This window comes from Perissodus microlepis, chromosome 22, assembly GCF_051167445.1.
Source record: "Perissodus microlepis isolate ML-2025 ecotype Zambia chromosome 22, ASM5116744v1, whole genome shotgun sequence".
Taxonomy (NCBI): Eukaryota; Metazoa; Chordata; class Actinopteri; order Cichliformes; family Cichlidae; genus Perissodus; species Perissodus microlepis.
Window position 1 is genome coordinate 22,111,769 of NC_140481.1, and position 12,383 is coordinate 22,124,151.

At 41.5% G+C, this 12,383-nt stretch overlaps 1 protein-coding gene across 3 annotated transcripts in view; it reads left to right on the top strand.

The window, feature by feature from the left end:
- The first annotated feature begins 2,462 nt into the window (after positions 1 to 2,462).
- LOC146363086 (RNA-binding motif, single-stranded-interacting protein 3-like) overlaps positions 2,463 to 12,383 on the top strand; it is a 294,258-nt gene continuing 284,337 nt past the window's right edge. For 2 of the 3 annotated variants that reach the window (XM_084919066.1, XM_084919068.1), the window contains exons 1-2: positions 2,463 to 2,744; positions 5,754 to 5,942. In XM_084919066.1, coding sequence (XP_084775192.1) covers positions 5,769 to 5,942 — 174 coding nt within the window. In that variant the 5' untranslated portion in view covers positions 2,463 to 2,744; positions 5,754 to 5,768. The remainder of the gene's footprint in view (positions 2,745 to 5,753; positions 5,943 to 12,383) is intronic. The other variant, XM_084919067.1, reaches the window with a different exon arrangement.

Sequence of the window (12,383 nt, forward strand, 5' to 3'; positions counted from 1 at the left end):
TAGCAGTCAAAGCAAACGCACATGATAAAAATTGTAAATATAGCCAGTAATTTACAGAAAATTTTAAATCAGTAATTCTTTTAAGTATTGAACAGTTTACTTTAGGAAATAGGCTGTTACTCACAGTTTTGATCCAAAGTCTCAAAGTGCCCCCTAGTGGGTCTTTCCTGTTTCTGCTCTCAAGGAGCTCTGGAGAACATCTGACCCCATAATAAGGTCTCTGTAGTTCACTGTGCTAATTAAGAGGGCACTTTCAACATGGGATCACAGGATAACACTCAGTGCCTAACACAGTTTGAGTGCATTAGCTGCTCTCTGTACCACAACAAACTGCTAAGTGTCTGCGAGGGTAAACTGACATCACAACACCAATTCACTGCACTGATTGTAAGACACACATAACTCCAGCCTCAGCACCATGCTATGCTCTGAAACACACACATTTACACTGAAATTATGCTAAAAACGAAGGCCTCAAAAGGCTACTCGATGCTCAATTTGCATGCCACCCTGCTGCAGCCAGAGCGATACTTGCATTTCAACACTGAAATGCAAAATCAAAGCCCAAATAGCAAATGCTTAATTCTTTTCAGTCTCTCGTGCTGTAATTCAAGCGGCATGGAGCACAAAGAAAAAGCTGGACAGCTTGCATACAGCAGCCTGCAAAGCGCTGCTGACTGATAATACACTCTGTCTCTCCATCTCCTCATAACTCCTTCCCACAACACAACCTGGCACCTTGTCCCACTGGCTGGCCCTGAAGGAAAACAATTACCAGAGAGGCGGAACAACAATACCCAGAAAACATCTGCTTGTGCCGGCTGGGGCCATCGACATGCCTGACTGTGTGTCCCTGCTGGCTTAGGCAGGGGACACATGCCTGGCTGAATATGGCTGATGGGCCCGATTGTACAAGGCCCCAGTCTCCTGCTCCTTGTGGCGCCTAACCCTCCGCCTGTTTGCCCGCCGATCCACCTGCCTTTCTGACTGCCTGTCTGCCTTCTCTGGCAGCGGCAGCTCTGTCAGAACAGACGAGGGTCCGCCTGTTAGAGCAGTTGTTCGTTTGGGTAAAATCCCTCCTGCTTGGATGAAACAGAGAAACAGTATGGCAGGACGAAAGGAAGGCAATGAAGATAGCACAATGGACCCATATTATGCATATCTCACGTTATTGTCCCATCTTTAGGGCAAACAGTGAATCTGTCTAAAATACTACACACTGTATATTGCTTACATATAATATCACCTACTGGTTTATTATAGTTGCCTCCACCACACAGATAGGCTTACACTCTTTAACACTGGCACACAGATGATAGCATATCAGACACTTATTAGTTTGGTTGTGATTTGGTTACCATCTTCTTCTTCTTTTAAACCTTTCATAATTCAAGCAGCAATGCATTAAGCATGCATCCTCTTTGACATGCTCTTCTCAGAGTTTATTGATTTTATATCGCCACCTTGTGGCCATCATTGAGGCTTTCTAATTATTTGTCCACTGTAATTCTCAGGAAATGTACGTCGAAATTCGCAACACAAAGTTCAAAAATACAAGATAGAAAAATAAATATTTTATATAAAATTTATTATGGCTTATTTTTTCTTTTTTTTTTTTTCAATTTTATAGATTCAGTAGATTTATCAATCATTGTTTTGATTGGATTAAAGACGGCGTGTGTCCAAAATTGAAGAGTAATAGTTTTAAAATAATAAAGAAATAATCAATGAAAAAAGGATGACTGTTTAACAGCTTGTATGTAAGAATTTAAATGAGATTCATTTGTGTTAGGTTACAGATTACTTGTAAAACATACCATAACCATATCGTTTCTTTTACTCCCACACACTTACCCTATTCAGCCAAAACCAAGATCAGACTACTGTCACCGTGATTATTATCATTTTAAAGTATCACAGCTTTGCAGTGCACAAGTTACATAATAAATCTATTTCGACCTGCACTGCCTGCTTAGGTGTTACTGGCCCGGCTTCACTTCACCCCCAGCCGTGTAGGTCGGCCCCTCCCACTGTAACAGAGCTTTTGCTGCTTTTACAAACTGTAGGAAATGTCTGCTTAGAAGGCCTAAAGAAGGAAAAAGAATCAATTGTTAGTAGAACTAGCAGTTACAATTAGCAGCTGTGTTATACTCTCATTTCGTGCAGAGTAGTATGTCTGCTTTCTTTTTGCCATTTGTGTGAAAAAAGTGCAACATAGAGGACACTCGCTACGATTTCAAATGACTACATTTCTTATAAATAATAACAAAAAAAAATAACATTAACGTTTTAATCTTTTTTGCTACTTTTCAGTATGAAAAGCGGCTTGCTTTATAACAACTTTTCTACGACAGCGATGTCAAACGTCAGCTCTCTCGGATATTTCGAGGTGTACCTGAAGGCAGCATTTTTGACACGGGCTCGGTGTAACCGGGAGGTGGGTTTGTTTGATGACAGCTTGCGGGGACACGCCCGCCGTGACAGCAGCAGCAGCTGAAGCGGCTTGTGTGGCTTTGACATCGTGCACTGCCTCCTGGGCTCGAGCTGAGCGTCTCAAAGCCTCGCGGCCAGCTTTTGACGGAATAACTTCTCATACAACTAAATGAAGCGGTTGCCTGTTGTTGTGCCCCAGACTGCTGTGGCTTTCCGCGTCAGAGCAACAACAGAGATGTAAAGCAATTTGCACTACCGCATCTTCCTCTTGATATGCTTCTGACATAACGAGGAGCCAAGAAGTGACAGAGGTATTTCGGCATTCTTTTGGAACTTGTTTGTGTTGGTGTGCCGCTGCCGTTACGCTGTTGAAGCCATTGTAATATCACAGGCACAGCGCTAGGAGCGACAACCCCCTCGGGAGGATGTTTGTGTCGCTTGAAGTCGGGACGACGTTAGAAAATGTTTGAGTTGCTCTGGTGTGCATTAAGTGAAACGTCCACTGTTAGCTGCAGCTTCATTTTTAGCTGTGAGCGTGAACGGAAGACCTAGCAGGCGAGTTCACATTAGCAGCTGAAGAAGGAGAACTTTGAACACTGAATGTTGCACTGACCTCGGGCCTCACCTGCTAGGTGCCAAACATAGAGAGACCTGCAAGAGGTGTATTCTTTGACACGCCACACGCTAAGATAATCTTTGCAGAGTTAGTCACTTCTAGTCCCACTTAGTGCTTTTGTAACCTTTTTGCATTATAACAATTAAATGATAATACTCGAGGAACATCACAAGGGTTCATTAACGGGGACCAACAGGTGAAGTTCACCTGTCTGTGTCTGTGCCAGTTTTCACTGGGCTGCAGTGTTAAAATGCTCAGTGAAAGGTCCTTCAGGACATGTATTTATGAGGCAGCTCATCTCAGTTGCGAGAACAACCAACTGACCTCATAACTTATTAATGGCCCCAGAATGCAAAATGAAGCAACTCAGATGCTAAACATCGACCCGATGCTGATTTCAGATCTGTCCTTCAAACGAGGTCACTTGTCTTTACTTTGTTTGTCTTCTGCTTTATTGTTCGGGGACCTGGAAAAACAAGTCCTCACTACTGAGATAATGCTTCCTTGCATGCACCACACTGTTAAATGACTTTTTTTGTTCTAGATTACAAGGTTACAATTTAAAACATGTTGTTTGATCAGATTTTTTTTTTTTAAACATCTGTTATTTATCCAGTTTCTTTTTTTAAGTGCTCTCAGTGTGACAAACACATACAGATTAGGAGAGAATTATTAGTCCCCAAACTGAAAGTTTTTCTCAAAATCTTCCCAAATGCTTTTTAACAGAGTAAGGGATTTTCAACATCCTATTTCTAAAAATATTCGTTCGCTTTAGATTTCCACACAATAACAGCATAATATCTGGGTAAAAAAAACCCACCCCAAATGACCAGGGTTATTAGCCCACTGAAAACTGACCTTTTTTTGAGCCATAGCACAAACCACTGCTGTGCAATTATGTGCTTTAACGTTGCCCAAAGCTTTTAAAATAAAAAGAAAACTGAGGTTTATCTTCCAATTTACAAACAGTATAAACACTTCAGCAAAGGTTTGAGCTCACACCTGAGAAAGCCTCATGACAACAACAAAATAAATCAGAGTTGTTGATGCTCACAAAGGAGGAGATGGATATGCAAAGTTATGACACTGTTTCCAAGTGTCATCAACTGGAGTGAGAAGTATCATTAAGAAACTCAAAGAGAGCCACGGTGTACAGAACAAGCCCATCAGAGGTAAGAATAGAAAGATTTCAAAGACCCTTAAAAGAAAACTAGTGATTAATGATGTGTTTAGACTCCAGAACAACTGCCAAGATGTAAGTGAGTGACTTAACCAAGTCTGGAATTGTAGTCTGAATGAAGAAAATCACTTGAAACCTGCACAAGAGTGGACTGCAAGGTTGCAGATCAAGATAAACTCTGCTTTTGCAGAAGAGACACTTTTAAGACAAACTAAAGAAAGAGAAACATCATGCATGCTGGAAGCACATTCTTCCAGTGTATAAAGGAGCTCTTTAGCCACAAAGACGCTTTAGTTTGGAGAAAGATGGGAGAGGTGTAAAACCCAAAGAATATTGTCCCCAGTCCCCACGGTGAAACACGGCGGTGGGAGTGTTATGCTGTGGGATGCTTCAGTGCATCTGGAACTGGGAATTTCATCAATGTGGGAGGAATCATGAAGAACGAAGGACGTGAAGATTCTGAAAGAAAACCTCAAGCAGCCAGCACCAAAACACAATAGCAACACAATACATACGTCAGCCCTGGTGAAGAACTACTTCCATAAGAGCAAAGTGAATGCCATGGACTGGCCTGCACTATCTTGAATCCCATTAAGAATCTGTAGGGTGAACTGAAGAGGGAAGTCCATGCCAGAAGACCACAAATTTGGAGGAGCATGTAAAATTCACCAAAAAAGAATAGGCTCAGATCAGGAGACGTGTGTGAGACTTACCTAAAACTACAACAAATGACTGTGCACTGTTTTCCAGCAGATAGGATACACAATTGACTATTAGCGTTGGGTGGGCTAATCATTTTGACCCTGGTAGTTTCAGGGTTTCATGGATTAAAGTGATCCATTACATTCAGAATAAAACTTTTATGCTTTGTTTAACAGCACTTGGGTAATTCCCTTTATAAAAATTACATTTTCACATGGGGACTAATAATATTGTGCAAAGTCAGAGGTTAGGTTAGGATACAGTGCAGTGCCATGGGAAGGATAGCAAATCATTTTGTGCTGTGATATAATCATTATTATTAAGTTTTAATTATTTCATTTGTAGCTGAGAGAATGGCAACCAGAGCCTGATGGGAATTTCCCTGACAGACCTTTTACTTGTTAACTATGACTGAGTGTCCTCAAATTTTCCAGTTAGTCATGCATGATACCCAAATCCTAAAGGCTAACTTACCTAAACAGACTCCAGCTTTAATGCCATATAATATTAGTGATTACACCCGTGCCTTTATTGATGTGAAATGTCTAAATGTCTCCCTTGTTTATGAAAATTTTAAAGATGGGATTATATCTACCCCACAGTTGTGTTCCAGTGATATGACTTATAATGCAGAAAAGTTCGAACGACTTTTATAATAAATACTGGAAATCAATAGTGATGTCAGACTGAGATATGTCTCAGAATACAAACACTGGTGCAGAGATTTTGTGAAAACAACCATAAATTGTAAGTCAGTCCAAGTGTTTCATTTATCCACTCTTTCCGTCATTATTTTCTGCAATCTCGTGCTACCATTAAAAGGCACTGCAGGGGAAGATGGAGGTCCAAAGTGGTGTTCAGCAGCCTGAGCCCTGCCCTCTGGGCTCTCCTCGGTCAGGGGCCGATCAGCAGAATGAAGTGGATGACAGACAGATGGATGCCGGTGGCAGGCCTTCCACTGACAACCACAGTAAGGATGCACAGCCAGCAACGCAGAAAGACGACAAAAAAGTGAGTCACAGGCTCCCACTGCTGCACATCTGCAGGCGCTGGGTCTGGGTGTGTCTGTACATGTGTATGTGTGTGTTGAGTGATGAGATCCTGCCTGTCTGTTGAGCTATGTGGGAGATATCCTGTACTTTGAGTGTGTTTTATTTTCCAGTGCTTAAAAGCTAAGTTGCATTTTTTGCCAATACATTTTTTTTATGTTGTGGGGCGTTAGGAAGAGCACAATGGATATTGGCAGCTAGCAATATTAGCCGATCCTAGCTATTTGCTGATATATTGGTATCAGCAAATAATTTTAATTTCTTGCCCTGTAAAATTAAAATTTAGAGAAGTAAAGAAGAGACAGGCGAAACACCCTTCAGCCAGGTTGCGAGTGTTGTACATTGTATTGTTTGCCCACCAGAGGGCGCTCTGCAGCTTACCTGTTTGCAACGCACGTGATTGGAACGCCCCAAACACAATAGAGCGTTAGGCAGGGCATGAATGAATAATCATAACTTGTTGCAACATTATAACACGTTTATTTTTAACCTACATTGTCATATTACATAAGTAATGGCTCATAAATAACAGCTTATAAGAAATGTTTGGGAAACTTGCTTGTTTTGTGTGCCTGAAAGAATAAATATCGGCCAATATCTTATTTTTAAATCCCCTATCGACTTAGTCTGCAACTAAAAAAAAGTATTTGGTTGCACCTGTGAGACCAACTGTTCGGGTAGCAAAAAAAAAAAAAAAAAAATTCTGCAACCTTCCCTGTGGTCAACAACAGACACACATTATGCCCCTATCGTGGACTAAACCAATCAGAGATAGTCAGGGGCGGGACCTCTCTGATTGGCCGTGGTCCAGGTGAAAGTGCAGGTGGAAGAGAGAGGTGAGTAGCTTGAATAAAGGGATATCGATTCATTAAATCCTGAATCGACTTAAATATAACTGTGTTTTGCCAGAAACGCCAGATTCTCAGATTAAAGCTCACAAAACTATTTCAACAACAACCAAACAGCAAATGAGAGCAGGTACACGGATTCCACACAAAGACGTAAACACAGAACGGACCCGACGCATCAGAATCAGCTTTGTCTTTCTCGGCTTTCTCACGGACACGCTGTCGGAGCTTGGCGATTCTGCGTCGGGTCTGCTCTGTGTTTACGTCTTTTTGCGCTGATTCTGAGCTGCAGGTTTTGTCTCTCTCCAACCAAAATTCTCCGAGCCAGCAGCAAAAGAAGCAGCAAACTGCGCTTCACATTTGATCAATGTCGTCATGAATTTTGCTGTTTTGCTTCCACGACTATTAAAATCACACTCCATGCACAGCTAGCTCTCTCTCTATCTCTCTCTGTACTTCAAGAACAGTTTCCCGTCTCAAATCTCTGTTTTCTGTATTATTCATTCGCTTATTACCCACCAGTCTACCGTTGTTTACAGCGCTGTCGGCTGCTGTCTTTTTCTTTTCTTTTTTTCACTTAAATGACCTCGGACAAGAAAGCCTAATTTCTGTTGTTCAATACTGAAGTAATTTAAACTTTATATGCAGAACATTGTAGAATATCTTTAAGGTTATCTGCTATAAAAAGCCAGACCAGAAAAATCTCCTTCATGTTTTTCTGTGTTTTATTCTCAGTTACTTTCACACAAAGGCTTCTGCTGTGATGTTCACAATTCTGATGAAGTCTCACATGTATCAGTACTGATAAATGATCAGAATTATAATATTTCTGACTGTCTGAGGCTAAGTTGAATCGAATCGGGACTTTGAAAACCGGAATCGAATGGATTATAGGAATCAGTGATGATACCCAGCCCTAGTGAGCAGCCTAGGCACGACAGAAGTGGATGTAGCTGTAATAAGAAAATAACTATTGATAACTTTTCTGTTAAGTTAAGGCCTGATCCGTCTGAAATTCATAGCCAGTGCTCTGACACGGTGTCATCAATCTTTGAATGCTGAAAAAGCACAGTGTATCCAGAAAAACACATTATATTATATAAATTATTATAAAATTTGTGTGTGCCTAACTTTTGTGCCGGTACGCCTAACTTTTTAAAGTTAGGCGTACCGCTACGCCCATGGCAAAAAGTTAGTCTAGAGCCCTGCCTATTATCAGTATCGGTCTTAAAAACCTATATCGGACCGTCTCTAGTGTTAAGCGTTGTCAGTCCTCAATCATGAGCTTCGACACTTCTCCAGTTCTGCAAGGACATGTTTGCAAAGCATTGTTGCTTCAAAACTATAGTTACTTTTGCTCTTATGCCTCAGTTGTTTTAAAGGGTCCAGTCAATGCAAAAATATCAAGCACCGCTGTGGTATGGACCTGTGGAACTGCCTATTACTGATCAAAACCCAAGTGGATTGTGCAGTTCCCTCATGCAAGCGCTTATTCTCAAACATATCAACCCTCTGCCATTTCGGAGCCCTCTGCACGTCCAAGAGTGACAGTAAAATCCTCACTGGCTGTGCTCCATCTCAAGGATGTCAATCATGCTTCTCTGGCAGGAGCCAGAACCTCTTTCCGTCAATCAGCCCGAGAGGCTCTGCACGCCTCAGAGCAGAGAAGAGATAGAGGCAGAATAACCACAACAGATATCAAAAACATTCACTAGATGACTGGACTGACTGCTACTGGCAGCTCTGAATGGGTTGCTTGTCATGGCTTGCTGTATCAATTTTGAGTTCTTTGAGCAGAGTTTGAGCGTAGAGTAATCGACATCACGCTTTAGGGTTTCCAACTTAGTGAGGTGAAAGGGCCTCTGAAGCATTAAACTAACATCAAAAACTCCTAATCATATAATGCAGTTATTTTAGGTTGAGTTTCAGCTTGTTGTTACTGTAGCATTTAACTGTTTAATATTAGGTATTAACCTGAAGGAAGTCTTTGCACTTATGTCTAAAATGTCTGCAGTTTAATGAGTTAGGGGATGTTTCTGCAGCTGTGATCAAATAAAGCAACTATTACTTCAGTACTTTTACTTTCACATTTAATGCTAGCGACCTCATTCTTGATGATCTACATATTTGATTTGGTGAATATGCCCTTCCTGATGCATCCCTCTGGTTTGTGACTGACACTAGGACTACACTGACTTGTGGCCCTTTGTCTCATGCCAGGAAAGAGTACTGCAAATGTGATATTTGCTTTGAGAGTGAAGGAGTTGCTGTGAGTCTTTGTGGACTAAGAGAAAGCATATAATAAAGTGATGATAAGAACTGTACTGCACGAGGAGTCAGGAGTGGTAGAGAAGTATGTAAGGGCAAGACAGTGGTGAGGTGTGCAGTAGGATTGACAGATGGGTTCAAGGTGGGGGTGGGATTACATCAGGGATCAGCTGTGAGCCCTTTCTTGTTTGCACCGGTGATGGACAGGTTGACAGATGAGATCAGGCAGGAGCCTCCGTGGACTATGATGCTCACAGACGACATCATGATCTGTAGTGAGAGTGGGGAGGAGGTGGAAGAGAGGAGGAGGTATACTCTGGAGAGAAGAGAAATGAAAGCCAGTGGATACGTGTGTGGGAATGAGAGGGAGGGCAGTGGAACAGCTCAATTTATAAGGCAAGGCTGACATGGTTTGGACATGTGCAAGAGGAGAGATGGTGAATGTATTGGACAAAGGATGTTGAACATGGACCTGTGGAATAATGGAACTGTAACAAAAACACCCTTTGCTCATGGAGCTAGTTGCTTTGTTGCAGTTACCGCAGTCTGTGACAAATTCTTGTATAAGTTGTAATCATGCAATAGTACTGTAGGATAACACACTTTGTGACCATGCAAACTTAGATTATGTTCGCTATCTGAATTCTTTCAGGTAGTTCACTAAAGTCTCTTATTACAGTCCTTTGACATACACATGAATACACACCCTCTATAAGACTGGATAGAAGATCTCCTGCCTTTGAGGTATTCAGCACAATAAGACCATCAGAATTTCCACACATACACTGGTCAACCACCTGCAGTTGGTGTGAAGATTTTATTTTTCAAACCTCAACTTATGCCTTTTAAATCCAACATTGACTCGTTCATATCTGCTTTTATTGTCTACTGACAAATCAAAACCTTTGTACAAATATCTTACATTAATGGCTGTAATGATAAATGTTGCCACCTTGGAAGGCTGAGTGCAGTCTGTTAATGTTGAACAGGGGCATTTGTCAGTGTTTAGCTGTTTGTGCTGCACTGTGAAGCAATGGGGCATGAAGGCTTACATTTCAGAGAGCAGAGGTTTTCTAACAAGCTCACAGTGGCAACATTAAACATTAGTTTTTAATTTTACTGTGGGTGTTTCCACATAAGCAGACAACAAACCACAACATGCAACAAGACCACTGTCGCTGTCATTTAACCTTTTTCTAATTGAAGCAAGCAGAAGTGGGCATTTTTTTGTCCTTTTTAATTTTTTTCCCCATTCTCTGTTGTTAATTAGCAGAGTAGATAATTCTAATAAGTGGTGCATTTTCACAGAAACATCGCCTGGGGACCGCGGGTCCCAGCGACACTGGCCTGACCAACTGTTTGGCAAGCAGGCCACTGCGGCCGTGGATTCATCGATTCCTCTGGAGTGTTAATTCATCAAGGTGTCATCAGTGGAAATGGACCACTGCTCTGTCCTTGTTAAAGGGTGCTCGCCTCTCGCCTGCCCTGTTGTTTATTAGTGATACATCATACAGAATGAGGTGACACAGTTTGGCCTGTGGGCGCAGGCTTAGAGCTGCGGTGGCATATAAGGTCATCATGAGTTCAGTCAGCTGTTGCATAAAGGTTAAGGAAGTTAGGTGGCGAAAGTATATTTTCCCGTTTGAATCCCCAGACTGACCCTGTATTCCCAGGAATAAGAAAGTAAAGGTTTAACATTTGTTTCAACCTGATGAAAAACCCTTTAGTGAGCAATTATTCCCAAGCTTGTACTTTTAATGTTGCATGCTAACTGTAGGCAGTTCTTTTTGAGCAGGCTTTTTTTCAAAAAGAGCATTTAAAATGTCTCACCAAATTTTTTTTCAGCTTGGTTGTTTTCTATTAACACCATGGTGTCAATTGACCAACCATAAACTGAGTTATAGGTTTAATAATATATAATTGGTATCCTGGATTTAACATTTGACCCCACTTGATTCACCGTTGATAATCCGTATCAGTGGATCAGAGACACCAGGATTCACTATTTTAATCTTGCGTCTGTACTATTATTACATGAATATTTTAGGGTGTTTGTTCATAACTAAACATTTCAGACTGAAAGGTAACTAACATAGCTTGCTACTTCTGCAGTAGCTTGCTACTTTGTTTGGCCCTTTGTTTGGACATTTGTGCACAGAAGAGACTCCAGCTGTTGCAAGGTGTCTTTCTGCTAAAGGTCAGCTGATGACCAGACAGTCAAAAGTCACAGCATCTGATCCACCCTCGGCAGTGTGCCCAGATGTGTATGGAGTAACTGACTAATGTAGGCAGTGTTCAGACCACAAATGGCTCTCTGAAATGACCTGTCAGGAGGAACGAAAAATTAAAAACGCCCACGAAGAGCCTCTGACAAGAGAGAAAGAAAAGTCTCAGCTCAGCACCCATGCATTTTGTAGAAGAAACACAAGTGTTGATTTATAATGTGCTGAATCTGATCGTGCACTTAACCCTAACGTGGTCCCGCACGGATATTTGCTGTGCCCTTACCCCCACGTTGATCCGTGACACTATCTCAAGTGCAGTCCGTGACCTCTAAACGACCCTGAGGGATTCTTTCAGTTGCATCCCTCACCATGATGAATCGCCTTGTGCGGATTATTCTCCAATTAGCTCTGTTGAAATCTCAAAGCATCGGCCCACCACTGCTGATGAGCACCAGTGCTGATTTGAAATATTGCACTAATTGGTGTCATAACAGCCTACTGACCTTTAACTCATTAACTGCACTGGAAGCAAAAATAAGTCGGCAGTGCAAAGCCTATGGCTGCTTGTCGGAGTTAGCTTGCTGAGCATGCAGTTTTTATAATTGTTCTCTACAGTTTTCTAAAGGGGCTGTCTACGTGAGTGTGTTAATGCCTGTACCTGTGTGCACTCTATTTTTTACGGACAGTTTATTTTATCTCTCATGAATGTAAAACCGACTGATCTATTCCTCCCTCGATGTGGTAATTTGTGTTTTCTTTCCATTAGAAATGAGTCACTGGGGAGTGAGCTTTTATGCGTGGAGTGGAACAGTCGTACCAGTGATTATTGCTGTTATATTTGATTACACAAATGACAAACATTCAGGAACAGAGGAAGCAAATTATGTTAAATTGCTTTGACTGAATTTGTGTGCACTTTCAAATGAACGATCCGAAAATTAAAATCTGTGCAAATGTTACTGGGTCCAGATTTGAATGAATTTCATGTTTGCTAAACTGTAAAATCAACCTGAGCGAGCTCAAGTCGGGTAAGTGGAACTTTCTTGACTTTGTGATGACTTG